This window comes from Lissotriton helveticus, chromosome 5_1 (genome assembly GCF_964261635.1).
Source record: "Lissotriton helveticus chromosome 5_1, aLisHel1.1, whole genome shotgun sequence".
Lineage (NCBI taxonomy): Eukaryota > Metazoa > Chordata > Amphibia > Caudata > Salamandridae > Lissotriton > Lissotriton helveticus.
In genome coordinates this window covers 847,843,887-847,860,048 of record NC_136065.1, presented here as the reverse complement: position 1 = coordinate 847,860,048, position 16,162 = coordinate 847,843,887, and the positions used below count along the sequence as shown (strand labels likewise).

General features: G+C 49.8%; 1 protein-coding gene across 2 annotated transcripts in view; it reads right to left on the bottom strand.

The window, feature by feature from the left end:
* TUBGCP2 (tubulin gamma complex component 2) overlaps window positions 1-16,162 on the bottom strand; it is a 376,270-nt gene that overhangs the window by 200,617 nt on the left and 159,491 nt on the right. For both annotated transcript variants that reach the window (XM_078643325.1, XM_078643326.1), the window contains exon 6: window positions 659-866. In XM_078643325.1, coding sequence (XP_078499451.1) covers window positions 659-866 — 208 coding nt within the window. The remainder of the gene's footprint in view (window positions 1-658; window positions 867-16,162) is intronic.

Sequence of the window (16,162 nt, the reverse complement as noted above, 5' to 3'; positions counted from 1 at the left end):
ATTCCTTAAATGCAATGTATGTAGCAAAAAAATTAGCAAAATGCCCTTAAGGAATCGCAAATTACCACCAACTTCTAGTTGGTGGCAAGTTGAGAATTCCTTGAAAAGTGCCATGAGACGCACATACATGCCCTTAGGGCATGTATGTGCGCCACATGTGCACCCATGCATATTTCAGGGGTGCAACAGGGTGTCCTGGGAAATTATTCCTTAATTGCGATTAGCAATTTGCTAATCGCAATTAAGGAATTTTAAGAAATCGCTCAAAAATAGCGCATTTCTACATACATCCCAATTTGCAATTCCCAAATAGCGATTTCTAAAAACGCGCTATTTGGGAATCGCAAATGATGGTAAGGATACATCTGCCCCTATGTGACCACCATGTCACAGGTTCAAATCCTCTGAAGGCAGACAAAGCTTTCCTTTTCTAAGAGTCAATAAATTAGTTCCATGCAATGGGGAGGTGATGACAGTCGAAAGAGGAAATTAAATTTTTGGTGCACACCTTATTAATGGTTTTTACTATGGATTATCATGGTTGCTGTTAGGCAGTTAACTTCAAAGTCAATTATCCTAGTTACTCACTGGGTGTGACAGCCATGCCCGACCTTTGTGCCCTTTGGTGAGAAAGATATCAATATCCACGGTTTCTTACCTTGTCACTTCAGAATAGTTTGATGCCACTGGCAGTATCCGCATCACCAGTTCATTGACCGATGGATCCAGATTAGAATCTAAGTTAAAGGATCGTGGCTGCTTATCAGACAGAGGCTTTGCAATCACATACCGGCCTTCAACACCAATCAAGACATAAAGCAAGTCCTCCACAATGGCAGTTTCCTGGGCAGCTGGTAATAAGTTACCTGCAGAGACAATGCACAAATGATTTCTAAGTCGAGAGTGCTATGTACGACAGTCATTGGTCAACTTAAAGGTTATAATAGCAATTTAATTTGAAATAACGAATAGTTTCTTACCTGTCAGTGTAGTTTTGCAGCCTGAAGATCTTTCTGGATTCACTATGCTGTGCATTATTCCGTGGTCTAGTGGTTAGGTCCGGAATCGTAGTCTTTTTTTTTCATAGCCCAGGTGGGCGTCGACGTCCCACCTTTTGGTGTACTTCCTGTGACGTCGGCACGCTTCTCGCGGAAGCTCCCACCTTTGGGCGCCATCTTCGGATTCTTTTTTTCTTGTTTTTGTGATCTGTTTGTGAATCCTTTGGCAATGTTTTCTAGTTTTTCCTCCAAGTAAATGATTTCTCCGCTTTGTCTTTTAAGGTGTCTGTTTATATATTGTCCTCTTTATTTCCACCTCCTTCTCCTGCCTCATCTTTCTGGCGGAGGTGGGTGGGTTCGCTAGTGAATCCAGAAAGATCTTCAAGCTGCAAAACTACACTGACAGGTAAGAAACTATTCGTTTTGCAGCGTGAATCTTTCTGGATTAACTACGCTGTGCATAGACTTTGTAGCGGTTTGTTATGTTTGTGGCGGCTGGGTGGAAGATGAGCGTTGGTTGTTGAATATATGTTGAAGGACCTTCTGTCCTACTTGTGCTCCCTTGTTCATTTGTATATCCACACAGTTGCTGCCAGGCATTTGTCTTGAATGGGTGCGTTAGCCAGGAAGGCTATTGTTGCTCCCTTCTTCCTGGTAAAGTGGGCTTGTGCCCCCTCTGCTAGTTCTTGGCATGCCTGTTTGTGGCAGAATTGTATAGTTTGTGCGATTCATCATGCGATGGTTCCCTTTGTCACTGGTCTACCTAGGAAACTGCTTGCGAAGGACACAAAGAACTGCTTTGTTTCACTGTGCTCCTTAGTTCTTTCCATGTAATGCATTACTGCTCTTCTAGCGTCCAGAGCGTGCAGTGCCCTCTCTGCGCTTGTGGATGGTTTCTGAAAGAAGCTTGGTATTTGTACTGTCTGGTTCATGTGGAACCTGGACACCACCTTTGGCATGAAGTGTGGGTCCGTTCTCATTATCACCCTGTCATTGTGTATTTGGATGTAGGGTTCTTGTAGTGTTAGGGCTTGCAGCTCGCTTACCCTGTGCAGCGCGGTGATTGCCACCAGAAATGCTGTCTTCATTGTTAGCATTTGTAGTGTGGCCTTATGGATGGGTTCAAAAGGTGCCTTCATAAGTTCTGTTAGGACTAGATTATGGTTCCATGCCGGCGGTGGCATCCTTTTGGGCGGTGCTATCCTTTTTGCCCCTTCCAGGAATCTCTTTACTACTGGTTGTTAGACCTGTCTGCTTCTGGGGATACTCTAACCATTATTATTTATTTTTGTCCCCCTTAGCCTCCCAGAGTTTCTATTTTTATTTTTTACATATACGTCCATCAGGATTTTTCAATGCTGTCAGGGGGCTAGGTGTTCCTTGGCTATGACGCCATTTTTCCCTCATAACCTGTGAGGCCTAGTCAGGCCCCTTGAAAATCTAGGGACCTCCAGAAACCTAAAATGGTGTCCACCAACTGCCATAACGGACACTACTGGAGGACAGGCCCATAGGCTAACATAGGGAACTTTCTAAAATCAACCAGAGACTTCTGCAGGTCTCAGGCCACCCTATATAAGGCCAGTGACCAGCAGCCATTTTGTGCTGACCCCAGAGTAGAGGAGTGAGGCAGTGGTGAGAGGAGGTGGACACACTGAGAGCAGCTAGTTTGTCTCTGAGGCTGACAGTTTCTTCAGAGGGTTGTTCCCCCTTCAACCTTTGACCGATCCCTCTCAATCCAACAATTGCTGATAAGAACATAAAGCTACTTGAGGAAGAAGACCCTTCTATATTGGAGCCCCAGTGAATCCTCCCAGGACACCCTTAACTGAGGGTATCCCTGACTTCCCATACTCAGCGCAGCGCTTACCGGTGTTGTGGAGCAGCTGTGGTGAAGGCGGGTGTCTGTGGCACCATAGCGACCTGAAGCGCGAGGGCGCCGTGTGTGCTCATCCTTCCTGAGAGGCCGGAGTGGGAAGTGTCTGAGGAGAAGCAGCGGCGCTGTGTTAGCTGATTGCGGGACCCCGGGGGCACCAGCCGCGTCACTCGGAGCAGGAAGCGCTTCCGCGCATGTCCTCGGTGCGTCCGCTATTGAAAGCAGGAGGGGCCTAGGGTCGGGCAGGCCCAGGAGAGCAGCGTCGCCGCAAAGAGTAGCGTCCTTCCTGTGAGCGAGTGCAGAGGCGGGAGAAGAGCGAGCGCTTCCGCGCATGCCCGGCGGAGAAGTGCCATCCGAGGGAAAGTCATCGCGTCAGCCGAGGAGCGCCGCGTTGGAGAGCCAGTCGTCGATTCCCTCAGAAGAGGCAGAAGCGCCACAGCGGACGTCGCGGTAGGGAGCCCTGGGCCGGGAAAGCCTTCCCTGCCTTCCCCCTTCAGCCCGACTGCTGCCAAGCTCCATCGAGCGTGGAGAACACAACCGCTGGGACACTTTCAAACCCACAAGTAAGCCGGGTAGAGAGGGAGCGGGAGGCGGCAGCGTCAATTGCCTGAGAACCGGGACATCGGGGCTAAGCCCCAGGAGTTTAACTGTTTGATACCTGGAAAACTGAATTGGGAAAGTGGGTTAGTGACTCAAACAACCACAGCAAAACCATTAATATTTACCTCAGAGGAGAGAGGAGGAAGGTGTGAAGGGGACAGCAGGGTTCCTGCGACAAGACCCTAATAGTCTATTGGTAACTGAGGGAGTGGATCCTCCACTAGAGAGGTGTAGTCTGTAACTTAACTAGAGGGGAGCCGTGTTAATACTACTGTGTCCTCCTTTTAGTCACATACCGGGAGGGCTATGCTGCGAAGATCTGCATCCAGTAGAGGTCTGTGGAGTTGAGCAGTCACTCAAGAAAGTGTGGGGTAATGTACCTGCTAATGAGTCTTTAAAAACGTAATGTACCTGCGAATGAGTCTTTAAAAACGTAATGTACTGTCCGGCTGCATTTTCCTTTCTGTAAATTTATTAGTGAAGTGTATTGTGACCTGAATAACTACAGACCTTAAATGTACCCTTGATTCTCAAATTCTGACCAGGATAAATATTGAAGTGTGATCTGAATTTCATGTACAAGGTGTAACTTGATTGTCTTTTATCCCTGACTAAAAAGTATAACGAGAAAAGCATATTATTTTTATAAAAGGTAACGGTATTTTTCCAAACATTGGTGTTGTGTCTTTTATTTTAGTGGTTCATCACTGAGTTACTGTGAGTGAGACTTGTAAGCACTTAACCAACGCCTTGAGTTAGCTGTAGCCACTACTGTGCCAAGCTACCTTATGTAGACTTGGAAAACCTAGGTCCAACATAATTGGTGTTTCAGCGGTGGGATCACGGATTTGTGCTTACACTCACTTAGTAGTAACGCAGTGCCAACCACGGGACCCCACATGGAGTTTTCTCCCTGCGGCCCTCCTAATCTAATTTTTGTTTTTTTCTAAATTTATTTCTGGTGGTGGGTGGAGGTTAACCTCAGGTCACTTCGTGGTTTTCTCCTGTGAGTAATTTTATACCATGGCAAAGATGGAGGTGAATCTTAAAGAGCTGGAAGCCAATACTGTGGCCCAACTCAGGGATTGGTGTCAGCAGAAAGGGGTATTTTTTAATAAAGGTGCCAAGAAAGGAGAGTTGCTGACAAGCATAAGGGCATGGGTGGAAGCTCGTCTAAGGGAGGAACCAGAAACGGAAGTGGGTGATGGGGACACTGTTACTGAGGCTGCATTGCTGAACCAAATGGGGAGAGGGAATCTTCTGACAGGTCCCAGGATACCTTCAAGGGCAAGCAGCAGCGTTTCAGACAGGGGCTTAACCGAAGCCGAGCTAGAAGATAGGAGGGAGGAGAGGAGGTTGAAAATAGAACTAGCCAGGATGGACATGGAAAGGGAGGATAAGAGGTTGGCGCATGAGCGGACCATCAAAGAGATGGATTTACAAGCCCTAAACCGAGGATCCCCCAAATCAGAGAATGGTGGCAGCGATACCCAGACCAACAACAAAGAACCCAGACCTTACCTACCAAAAGATATTATGGCATGCTATGTACCCAGTGATGACATTGCCAAATGGCTAGCCGCCTACGAGGTCTCACTGAGGGCCCATGGGATCTTGGAAGTCCACTGGGGGGGTGGGTTATATAAATACATGCCCCCCACTGGCAGGGATACCTTGTTGGCCCTAGAACATAGTGAACAGACCTACTACCCGGCTATGAAGTCAGCGCTGTTAAGAAAGTTTGGGTTGACCCCTGAGAAGTATAGGCAAAAGTTCCGGGGCAGCCACAAACTAGGCACGCAGAACTGGGTAGATTTTTTGGATTACGCCAGGAAGGCCCTGGAGGGTTGGGTGAGAGGCAGCGAGGTAGGGGACTATGAGGGTTTATATGACCTCATACTCAAGGAACACCTACTCGAGAAATGTCTTCCCGAACTACGACAGAATCTGGTGGACAGCAAGCTGACCAGCCCCAGGAAGCTTGCTGAGGAGGCGGACATCTGGGTTAGTACCCGGGTGTCGACTAAGGGGACTGGAGGGGATTCCCAGAAGCATGGACAGGGCGCCCCCCAGAAGAAAGAGGGAGGGGAAACTAAGAGGGAGTTCTCTAAAGGGCCACAAAATACTTCGCAAGGAAGGGGCAGAGGATTCATCCCTAGGAATAACCCCCCTCGCAACCCTACCCCTGGCCAAAGCCAGCAGCCAAGGGTTGTTCATTGTTTTGAGTGTGGTGGTGTGGGACACTATAAAGGAGATGTGAGATGCCCAAAAAGACCACCCCCTCCCACTGGAGGAAAAGCCCCGGGAATAACTAGTGTAGTGCTCGGGGAGGAGATGCCTTTGGGTAACGGAGGGGAGCGGGCGGGTGTCACTTTAGTGTCCCTGGGAGATGAGGAGATGGTTCCAAAGACCCAACTGCCCTCTAATACTACTAAGTATGAGCAGTGGGTCACCATCAATGGCCGTAGAGGGGAGGCTCTGAGAGATACAGGAGCCAGCATGACTATGGTAAGGAGTCAGCTGGTGTCTCCAGAGCAGGTCATCCCAGATGTACTCCATCCCGCCGTAATGGCTGACGGCAGATTGGGCCACTACCCTGTGGCTGAGGTTCCCTTTGAGTGGGGAGGGGTTGCAGGTCCACTTCAAGTTGCCGTAAGCCCTGCCGTGCCTGTTGACTGCCTGTTAGGGAATGATATGGAGCACAATGCTTGGAGGAGGGTGGAGTACCAGACTCACTCTGAGATGCTGGGACCTCCTGACTGGACTTGTGTCAGCACAAGGTCCGCGACTGCCCGAAGGGGGAGTTCACTTACGCTGGAGCCTGGAACAATGGCCCAGCCGGCTGCCAGAGAGGAGAAGCACAGGAGGCCGGAGGACCCTGCCTCGACATCTCCACCGCGTGAGACCGCCAGGCCACCTGCGGAGGTGGATCTGGAGTCCACAGGGGAGAATGTCGCTTCCCTGGAAAACCTACCCATCCCTACTGAATGGCATGTGGAGGGAGGTCCTTCCCGGGAAGAGTTCTGCAAAGCTCAGAAGGAGTGTCCTACTCTCGAGGGGCTGCGGCAACAGGCCAAAGCCCAGGCAGCAGGGAACATTGAAGGGAGCTACCAGATTTACTGGGAGGATGGACTCCTCTACAGTGAGCCCAAGGCACCTGGACATGGTTCAACCAGGGCCTTGGTGGTCCCTCAATGCTTTAGAGCCTTTCTACTGGAACTGGCTCATGAGATACCATTGGCAGGACACCTAGGACAGGACAAGACCTTTGCCCGGCTTGTCCCCCATTTCTACTGGCCTCGAATGAAAGTGGCGTCGGATACATATTGTCGGACGTGTGTGTCTTGCCAAGCCAGTGGGAAAACAGGGGTGAAGCTAAAAGCTCCCCTGGAACCACTACCTGTCGTTAGCACCCCCTTTGAGAGGGTGGGCATCGACATTGTAGGACCATTGGATCCACCAACTTCAGCTGGACACCGGTTCATACTGGTTTTGGTGGATCATGCCACACGGTACCCAGAGGCAATACCTCTGAGGACCATCACTGCACCTGTAGTGGCAAGGGCCCTGATGGGGATCTTCACCCGAGTGGGTTTCCCCAAGGAGGTTGTGTCCGACAGGGGGACTAACTTCCTTTCAGCATACATGCGGGCTATGTGGAAGGAGTGCGGCGTTACCTATCGGTTTACCACTCCTTATCACCCACAAACCAATGGTCTTGTGGAAAGGTTTAACAAAACCTTGAAAGGTATGATACGGAGTCTACCTGAGAGCCTGCGGAGGAAATGGGACATCCTCCTACCCTGTCTCTTGTTTTCCTACAGGGAAGTGCCACAGAAGGGAGTGGGCTTCAGCCCCTTCGAACTTTTGTACGGGCACCCTGTAAGGGGACCTCTCAGCCTGGTGAAAGACGGATGGGAACAGACTCCCAGGAAGCTTCCCCAGGACGTGGTGAGCTACATGCTGGCCTTCCGGAGCCAAATGGCTAAGTTGTGGAAGCAGGCTTCAGACAACTTGGAGGCCAGCCAAGCAGTTATGAAAGAGTGGTATGACCACAACGCTCACCCAGTGGAACTGGAGCCTGGACAGAAAGTGTGGGTAATGGAACCTGGAGAGCTAAATGCCCTCCAGGACCGTTGGACAGGCCCCTTTGAGGTTTTGGAGAAAAAGGGGAAGTCCACCTATTTGGTGGATCTTAAGACCCCGAGGCAGCCCCACAGGGTGCTGCATGCCAATCGCCTCAAGCCACATCATGAGAGGCCCGAGGTTGTCTTAATGCTGGTAACCGATGGAGCAGAGGAAGAAGAAAGTGAACCTCTCCCTGATCTTCTCTCGTCCCAAGAAAAGGATGGGTCGGTGGAGGGAGTGATTTTCTCGCCATCCCTGACTCCTGAACAGCAGAGTGATTGCCGCCGGATCCTGGAGCAATTTTCTCCTCTGTTCTCCCTTGTCCCAGGTAGGACCCACCTGTGTACCCATAACGTGGACACAGGAGACAGCCCACCTGTGAAATCTAAAATCTACCGGCTGTCGGACAAGGTGAAGGCCAGCATCAAAAGTGAAGTCGCCAAGATGCTGGAGCTAGGGGTGATTGAACCTTCTGGTAGCCCTTGGTCTAGCCCGGTGGTTTTGGTACCAAAAGCTGCCCCACCAGGCACCACACCTGAATTGAGATTCTGTGTGGACTACCGAGGCTTGAATTCAGTAACCAAAACTGACGCACATCCCATCCCACGGGCGGATGAGCTTATTGACCGGCTGGGAGCTGCTCAATACTTAAGTACCTTTGACCTAACTTCAGGGTACTGGCAGATTTCCCTTACTGAGGAGGCGAAGGAAAGGTCAGCCTTCTCTACACCTCAGGGACACTACCAATTTCGTGTGATGCCCTTTGGGCTCAAGAATGCCCCCGCCACTTTTCAGCGGCTGGTGAACAGGGTCCTTTCTGGAATGGAAGCTTTTTCTGCTGCATACCTGGACGACATTGCTGTCTTCAGTAGCAGCTGGGAGGACCATTTGCAGCACCTGCAAGCTGTTCTTCATGCCCTGCAACAGGCTGGCTTGACCATCAAGGCCAGCAAGTGTCAGATCGGACAGGGGTCGGTGGTGTACCTAGGTCACTTGGTGGGCAGAGGGACGGTGCAGCCCCTCCAGGCAAAGATTGAGACTATCATCGCCTGGGAGCCCCCCAAGACTCAAACAGAGGTCCGAGCCTTCCTGGGCCTCACTGGATACTACCGTCGCTTCGTGAAGGGGTATGGCACTATTGTGGCACCCCTCACTGAACTTACTTCCAAGAAGCAACCCCGACGGGTAGTCTGGACGGAGGCTTGCCAGCGAGCCTTCATGACCTTGAAACAAGCATTGTGTTCCGCTCCCATTCTCAAGGCCCCTGATTTTGCTAGAGAATTCATTGTCCAAACAGATGCGTCAGAACATGGCATTGGGGCAGTGTTATCGCAGCTAAATGATGAGGGCTTGGATCAACCCGTGGTCTTCCTGTCTAGGAGACTACTCCCCAGGGAAAGGAGGTGGAGTACAATTGAGAGAGAAGCCTTTGCGGTGGTTTGGGCTCTGAAGAAGCTGCGGCCATACTTGTTTGGCTCGCACTTCCTAGTTCAGACTGACCACCGCCCCCTTCGTTGGCTGATGCAAATGAAGGGGGAGAATCCCAAGTTGCTGAGGTGGTCCATCTCCCTACAGGGAATGGACTTTAGGGTGGAACATCGACCTGGGACGGACCATGCCAATGCAGACGGTCTATCCAGGTACTTCCGCCTTAGTGATGAGGACTCCCAAGGGGTTGGGTAGTTCTCCCCACCCTCAGCTGGGGGGGACGCGTGTTAGACCGGTCTGCTTCTGGGGATACTCTAACCATTATTATTTATTTTTGTCCCCCTTAGCCTCCCAGAGTTTCTATTTTTATTTTTTACATATACGTCCATCAGGATTTTTCAATGCTGTCAGGGGGCTAGGTGTTCCTTGGCTATGACGCCATTTTTCCCTCATAACCTGTGAGGCCTAGTCAGGCCCCTTGAAAATCTAGGGACCTCCAGAAACCTAAAATGGTGTCCACCAACTGCCATAACGGACACTACTGGAGGACAGGCCCATAGGCTAACATAGGGAACTTTCTAGAATCAACCAGAGACTTCTGCAGGTCTCAGGCCACCCTATATAAGGCCAGTGACCAGCAGCCATTTTGTGCTGACCCCAGAGTAGAGGAGTGAGGCAGTGGTGAGAGGAGGTGGACACACTGAGAGCAGCTAGTTTGTCTCTGAGGCTGACAGTTTCTTCAGAGGGTTGTTCCCCCTTCAACCTTTGACCGATCCCTCTCAATCCAACAATTGCTGATAAGAACATTAAGCTACTTGAGGAAGAAGACCCTTCTATATTGGAGCCCCAGTGAATCCTCCCAGGACACCCTTAACTGAGGGTATCCCTGACTTCCCATACTCAGCGCAGCGCTTACCAGTGTTGTGGAGCAGCTGTGGTGAAGGCGGGTGTCTGTGGCACCATAGCGACCTGAAGCGCGAGGGCGCCGTGTGTGCTCATCCTTCCTGAGAGGCCGGAGTGGGAAGTGTCTGAGGAGAAGCAGCGGCGCTGTGTTAGCTGATTGCGGGACCCCGGGGGCACCAGCCGCGTCACTCGGAGCAGGAAGCGCTTCCGCGCATGTCCTCGGTGCGTCCGCTATTGAAAGCAGGAGGGGCCTAGGGTCGGGCAGGCCCAGGAGAGCAGCGTCGCCGCAAAGAGTAGCGTCCTTCCTGTGAGCGAGTGCAGAGGCGGGAGAAGAGCGAGCGCTTCCGCGCATGCCCGGCGGAGAAGTGCCATCCGAGGGAAAGTCATCGCGTCAGCCGAGGAGCGCCGCGTTGGAGAGCCAGTCGTCGATTCCCTCAGAAGAGGCAGAAGCGCCACAGCGGACGTCGCGGTAGGGAGCCCTGGGCCGGGAAAGCCTTCCCTGCCTTCCCCCTTCAGCCCGACTGCTGCCAAGCTCCATCGAGCGTGGAGAACACAACCGCTGGGACACTTTCAAACCCACAAGTAAGCCGGGTAGAGAGGGAGCGGGAGGCGGCAGCGTCAATTGCCTGAGAACCGGGACATCGGGGCTAAGCCCCAGGAGTTTAACTGTTTGATACCTGGAAAACTGAATTGGGAAAGTGGGTTAGTGACTCAAACAACCACAGCAAAACCATTAATATTTACCTCAGAGGAGAGAGGAGGAAGGTGTGAAGGGGACAGCAGGGTTCCTGCGACAAGACCCTAATAGTCTATTGGTAACTGAGGGAGTGGATCCTCCACTAGAGAGGTGTAATCTGTAACTTAACTAGAGGGGAGCCGTGTTAATACTACTGTGTCCTCCTTTTAGTCACATACCGGGAGGGCTATGCTGCGAAGATCTGCATCCAGTAGAGGTCTGTGGAGTTGAGCAGTCACTCAAGAAAGTGTGGGGTAATGTACCTGCTAATGAGTCTTTAAAAACGTAATGTACCTGCGAATGAGTCTTTAAAAACGTAATGTACTGTCCGGCTGCATTTTCCTTTCTGTAAATTTATTAGTGAAGTGTATTGTGACCTGAATAACTACAGACCTTAAATGTACCCTTGATTCTCAAATTCTGACCAGGAAAAATATTGAAGTGTGATCTGAATTTCATGTACAAGGTGTAACTTGATTGTCTTTTATCCCTGACTAAAAAGTATAACGAGAAAAGCATATTATTTTTATAAAAGGTAACGGTATTTTTCCAAACATTGGTGTTGTGTCTTTTATTTTAGTGGTTCATCACTGAGTTACTGTGAGTGAGACTTGTAAGCACTTAACCAACGCCTTGAGTTAGCTGTAGCCACTACTGTGCCAAGCTACCTTATGTAGACTTGGAAAACCTAGGTCCAACACTGGTGATGTAAAGAAACTCCTTCCTGTCTCTCCTCTTGTGTAGGCCACTATCGCTGCTAGGTGTACCCTCAGCGAGGATGAACTCAGTTTTGCATTCATCAGGTGTGTGAGATATCTTAGAACCGTTGATTCCCTGGGCATCCTTTTGTGCAATTTTTTCCTACTGCACCATTGTGTGTACCTGTTCCATTTTGCCGCATAGCACTTTTGTGTTGTGGGTCTCCTTTCCTCCTGTAGGATGCTCTCTGGTAGCCTTAGCGGTGCAAACTCTATGTCCTCAGGAGCCATGCAGCTAGGCGGAGGCGCTCTGGCTCTGGGTGCAGCACTTTTCCGTTCTGCATGGAGGGTAGGTCTTTTCTTTTTGCGAATTTGTGGGGTGGCCCCTGTGCCATTTCCATCATTTGTGAGTACCAGGTCTGCCTTGCCCACTGTGGGGCCACCAGTATCAGTGACTTCAATGTTATCTTCGTGCACACCTGTTTTGAATATTCATTGTTGATTAAATTCTTAGTGGCGCTATCCTTGTCGCACTGTGTCAGGCAGTGCCTTTACATAGACTGATTCCCAATGTGGTCTACCAACCACTAAGGACGCGCTCCTTTCATATGAAACACGAGTTTCTTCACTCACTCGTTATATTTAAATGATATTTTGTCATACCATATATTCATGAAACTGTATCCGATTCATTGTTCAAAAAAGTTCTTTTAATGGTTCATTTCTTTTTCTGATAGTTCATAAGTATTACCAAAAATCCATTACATTCATGAAAATTCAGCAGTTTTTGTTATGCCCAATGCATTTCGGGTTAAGGAGAGCTAACCCTTCGTCAGGGGCCTGTCAACAAATAACAAGAAAACATACAGGACCTTAGTGCGCAGACTAAAGAATATTAAAACTAATACGCGGGCTCGGTAACAAACTTACGAGCAACTGCAGAATCTCTTGGATCAAATCCGGGTCACGTGGGTGGTCACAGGACCACTAGTGAAGCTTATAGGATGCATCAACGGTCACGTGATGGCGAACCAAAAGGAGCGTACGCGAACTAAAATAAATATGGAATATTGCTGCTGCACGATTTGTCTAGAAACCATGCAAATATAAATATTGCAGGCAAATACTAACAGTTCTTTAGTCTGCGCACTTTATATTTATTTGTGCACATCTTGTCCGTTAGCACAACACTGCACGCTTTGTTTAGTCTTCCTTTGAATACCGATCACCCGTTTTGATATTGCACGCCATTTTTACCTTCACTGGCCGGACCGTTAGTCATTCCTTCATCAAACACTTCACTCTTGCGCTTAATATTCCGACAGTCCTCTCCAGTTCTCTGTAACAGCCCCGATTATAACTCAGTATTGTTTTTCAGCATGATTGCATGTTTTTTTGTTATCATGTTAAATACGTTGACATATTCGTACTGTGCTAAATGTTAAGGTCCTGTATGTTTTCTTGTTATTTGTTGACAGGCCCCTGACGAATGTTTAACTCTCCTTAACCCGAAATGCATTGGGCATAACAAAAACTGCTGAATTTTCATGAATGTAATGGATTTTTGGTAATACTTATGAACTATCAGAAAAAGAAATGAACCATTAAAAGAACTTTTGTGAACAATGAATCGGATACAGTTTCATGAATATATGGTATGACAAAATATCATTTAAATATAACGAGCGAGTGAAGAAACTCGTGTTTCATATGAAAGGAGCGCCACCAGTATCAGTGTCATGTTGCTGGTTCTGCACTTGTTGAGTACCCTGGGTATCAGTGGTATCGGGGGAAAAGCGTAAGCAAATGTTTTCGACCAGCTTATCCATAGGGCATTCCCCAGGGATCCTTCCCCTGGTTGCCTGGATGCGAAGATTCGGCATTTTGCATTCTGGTGTGTTGCAAATAGGTCTATTGTCGGTGTTCCCCACCTTCTGAATAGCCTTTGCGTTTCCTGTGTATTGAGCTCCCACTCGTGGGAAGCCGATGTCTGTCTGCTGAGCCGGTCCGCTTCCACATTGTCCTTCCCTGGTAGGTGTATGGCTAGCAGGTCTATTTTGAGTGGGATGGCCCATCTCCATATCTCCTGTGCTAGGTTCGATAGTGGGGCTGATTGTGTTCCTCCCTGCTTGTTGATGTAGAACATCGTTATTGTGTTGTCTGTCTGGATCAACACTCTCTGGTTGTACAGTTTTTTCTGGAAGGCCTTCAGGGCAAGGAACACGGTCTTTAGTTGCAGGTAGTTGACGTGTTTGACCGCATACGTTGGAGTCCACAGACCCCTCACCCTGAGCATGCTCATGTGTGCTCCCCATTCCATCTGGGATGAGTCTGTGGTGATGGTCACCGTTGGGGTTGGTGGTGTTAAAGGCTTCCCTTCCGTTATGTTCTTCTTGTTCCACCACAATATCTCCTCCTGCACTGCGTGCGTAACAACCACTAGATCTTCCCAACTTCCTGTAGCTTGTGACCATTGTTCTTACAGCCATTCCTGGAATGGTCTCATGTGGAGCCGTACATTTGGGACCAGATGTATGCAGGAGGCAATCATGCCCATGATCTTGCTCGCTGTCCTCACTGTCAGAGCTCGCCCCTTCTGGTAGAGGCGCGCCTCCTTCAGCAGGGCCAGTGTTCTGTTGTCGCTGGGGAACGCCTTGCTCTGTATGGTGTTGATCTGTGCTCCTAGGAAGATCTTCACTTGCTCTGGTCCCATTGAGGATTTCCCCAAGTGAATAGAGAATCCCAGGTCCATCAGTGTACTTGTCACGCACTGTGCGTGTTCTTTGAATGTCCTGTGTGAACTTGCCTTTATTAGCCAGTCGTCCAGGTAAGGGTATACATGGATCCCTTCCCTCCTTAGGTGCGCTGCCACTGCTGCGAGGCACTCGGTGAAGACCCTTGGTGCGGATTTTAGTCGGAAGGCTAGGGCTAGGAACTGGTAGTGTTCTTTGTTGATGGTAAATCTTAGTAGATGTTTGTGCTGCCTGTTCATTGGGCTGTGCAGGTAGGCATCTTTGAGGTCTATGGTGGCCATGAGGTCTCCCTCCCTTGTCTGAGGGATGACCTCTTGCAGGGACGTCATCTTGAACTTTTGTGTTTTTATGTACTTGTTTAGGAACCTTAGGTCCAGGATGGGTCTCAGTGTTTCGTCCACCTTTGGTAACAGGAAGTAGGTTGAGTACACTTCCTTGTTCCTTTCTCTGTATGGTACTGGTTCGATGGCCTCCTTTTGGAGGAGTTCCTTCGCTTCCTTTTGAAGTAGCTCTAGCTCCTTTCCTGACTGCGCCTTCCTTTTTGGTTTCTTGTTTGGCGGTGTTTTTTCCAGTTCTATGCAGTATGCGAACTGTATGATGTTGAGTATCCATTTGTCTGTGGTTATCTTCTTCCACTCCCGGAAGAAATGACTTAGCCTGCCTCCTACTGGTGTTACATGTTCGTTGATGTTTGGTTCGTGAAACCCTCTGTTAGTCTTGTTGTGCTACACCCTTGGAGGTGTTGCGTGGGTGGGCATGTATTGCGTGACGGAGTCTCTTTGAGGTGGGTTGTTGGCTCCCTCTTTTATTTTGTCCACGTCCATTCGCCATCCCGCGAAAGGAGCGGCCCCTTGGCTTGTACTGCCAGGTTTGTCTTTGCTGTCCCTGTTGTGATTGGCTGTCGCCCTGGTGGGACTGCTGGAATGCCTGGTGTGGCGTTCCTGGCTGGTTTCCTCCTCTTCCGTTCAGGCTCCGTGTAGGGGTACCCCTTCTCATCCCCCTGAATTGTAAGGACCCCATGGACCTTGTAGTTTCGTTTTCTTTCTTGAGCTAGGTGAGCTTTTCATCAACCGGCGCCCCAAACAGTGTCTCCCCATTGAACGGGGTGCTTAGAATGTTGTGCTGTACCTCTGGTTTGAAGCCTGAGATCCTGAGCTAGGCCTGCCTTCTCTCCGTGATTCCCAACATCATCAGTCTGCTGGATGTATCAGCCCCATCCAAGGCTGTTTTGAGGCATGAATTGGCCACATTCTTCCCCTCCTCCACAAGGTGTGAGGCTCTTTGTTGGTACTCGTCTGGGAGGTGCTTGATCAGCTGTCCGATCTCGTCCAGAATTTGGTACTGGTGCCTGTTCAGCAGGGCGTTTGAGTTTGCCATGTGCCAGTGCATCGCTGCATTTCTTTCTATCTTTTTCCCAGTTAGGTCCATCCTCCTGCTTTCCTTGTCTGGTGGTTGGGCCTGATGTTGTTGGCACATTTGCCTTTTTCCTGGCGGTCGCCGCAATAATGGAGTCCGCTGTGACTGATCCCCGGATGTAGGGAGGATACTTAGAGGAGTGTTTATATTTCTTCTCCGTCCTAGACGTGACGGACCTGCATGTTGCTGGTTCCTTGAACGCCTATTTCCCTTGGGGCATGACACTCAAGCATGGGGAGGTACTGGCTCCTCGTTTGGGTGGGGAGCAGGGTCTCCAAGAGTAAGTCTGCCATTAGTTTTTCCTCATCTAGCTGGACTCCAAAGGCCGTTGCAGAGTTCTTGATGACCATATTGTAGACCCCAAGGTCATCTGGCGGCGAAGGCCTCGAAGGGTACGTGTCCACGGGCTCTTCTGGGCTTTTGGTGTCGAGGTCCTGCCACTCCAGGTCCTGTGTCCCCGAGGATGTCGAGTCAAGGATCGTCCGCTGATCATCGTCGCGCTATTCCTCGTAGTAGAGGGCTTCTTCTTTTAGATGGTCCTGGGTCGCGGGACTTTTCGGCGGCCCTTCAGCGTCGAAGTCTTCCTGCTCTTCTATTTCAACGATCACCACCTTTGGCTTCGACAG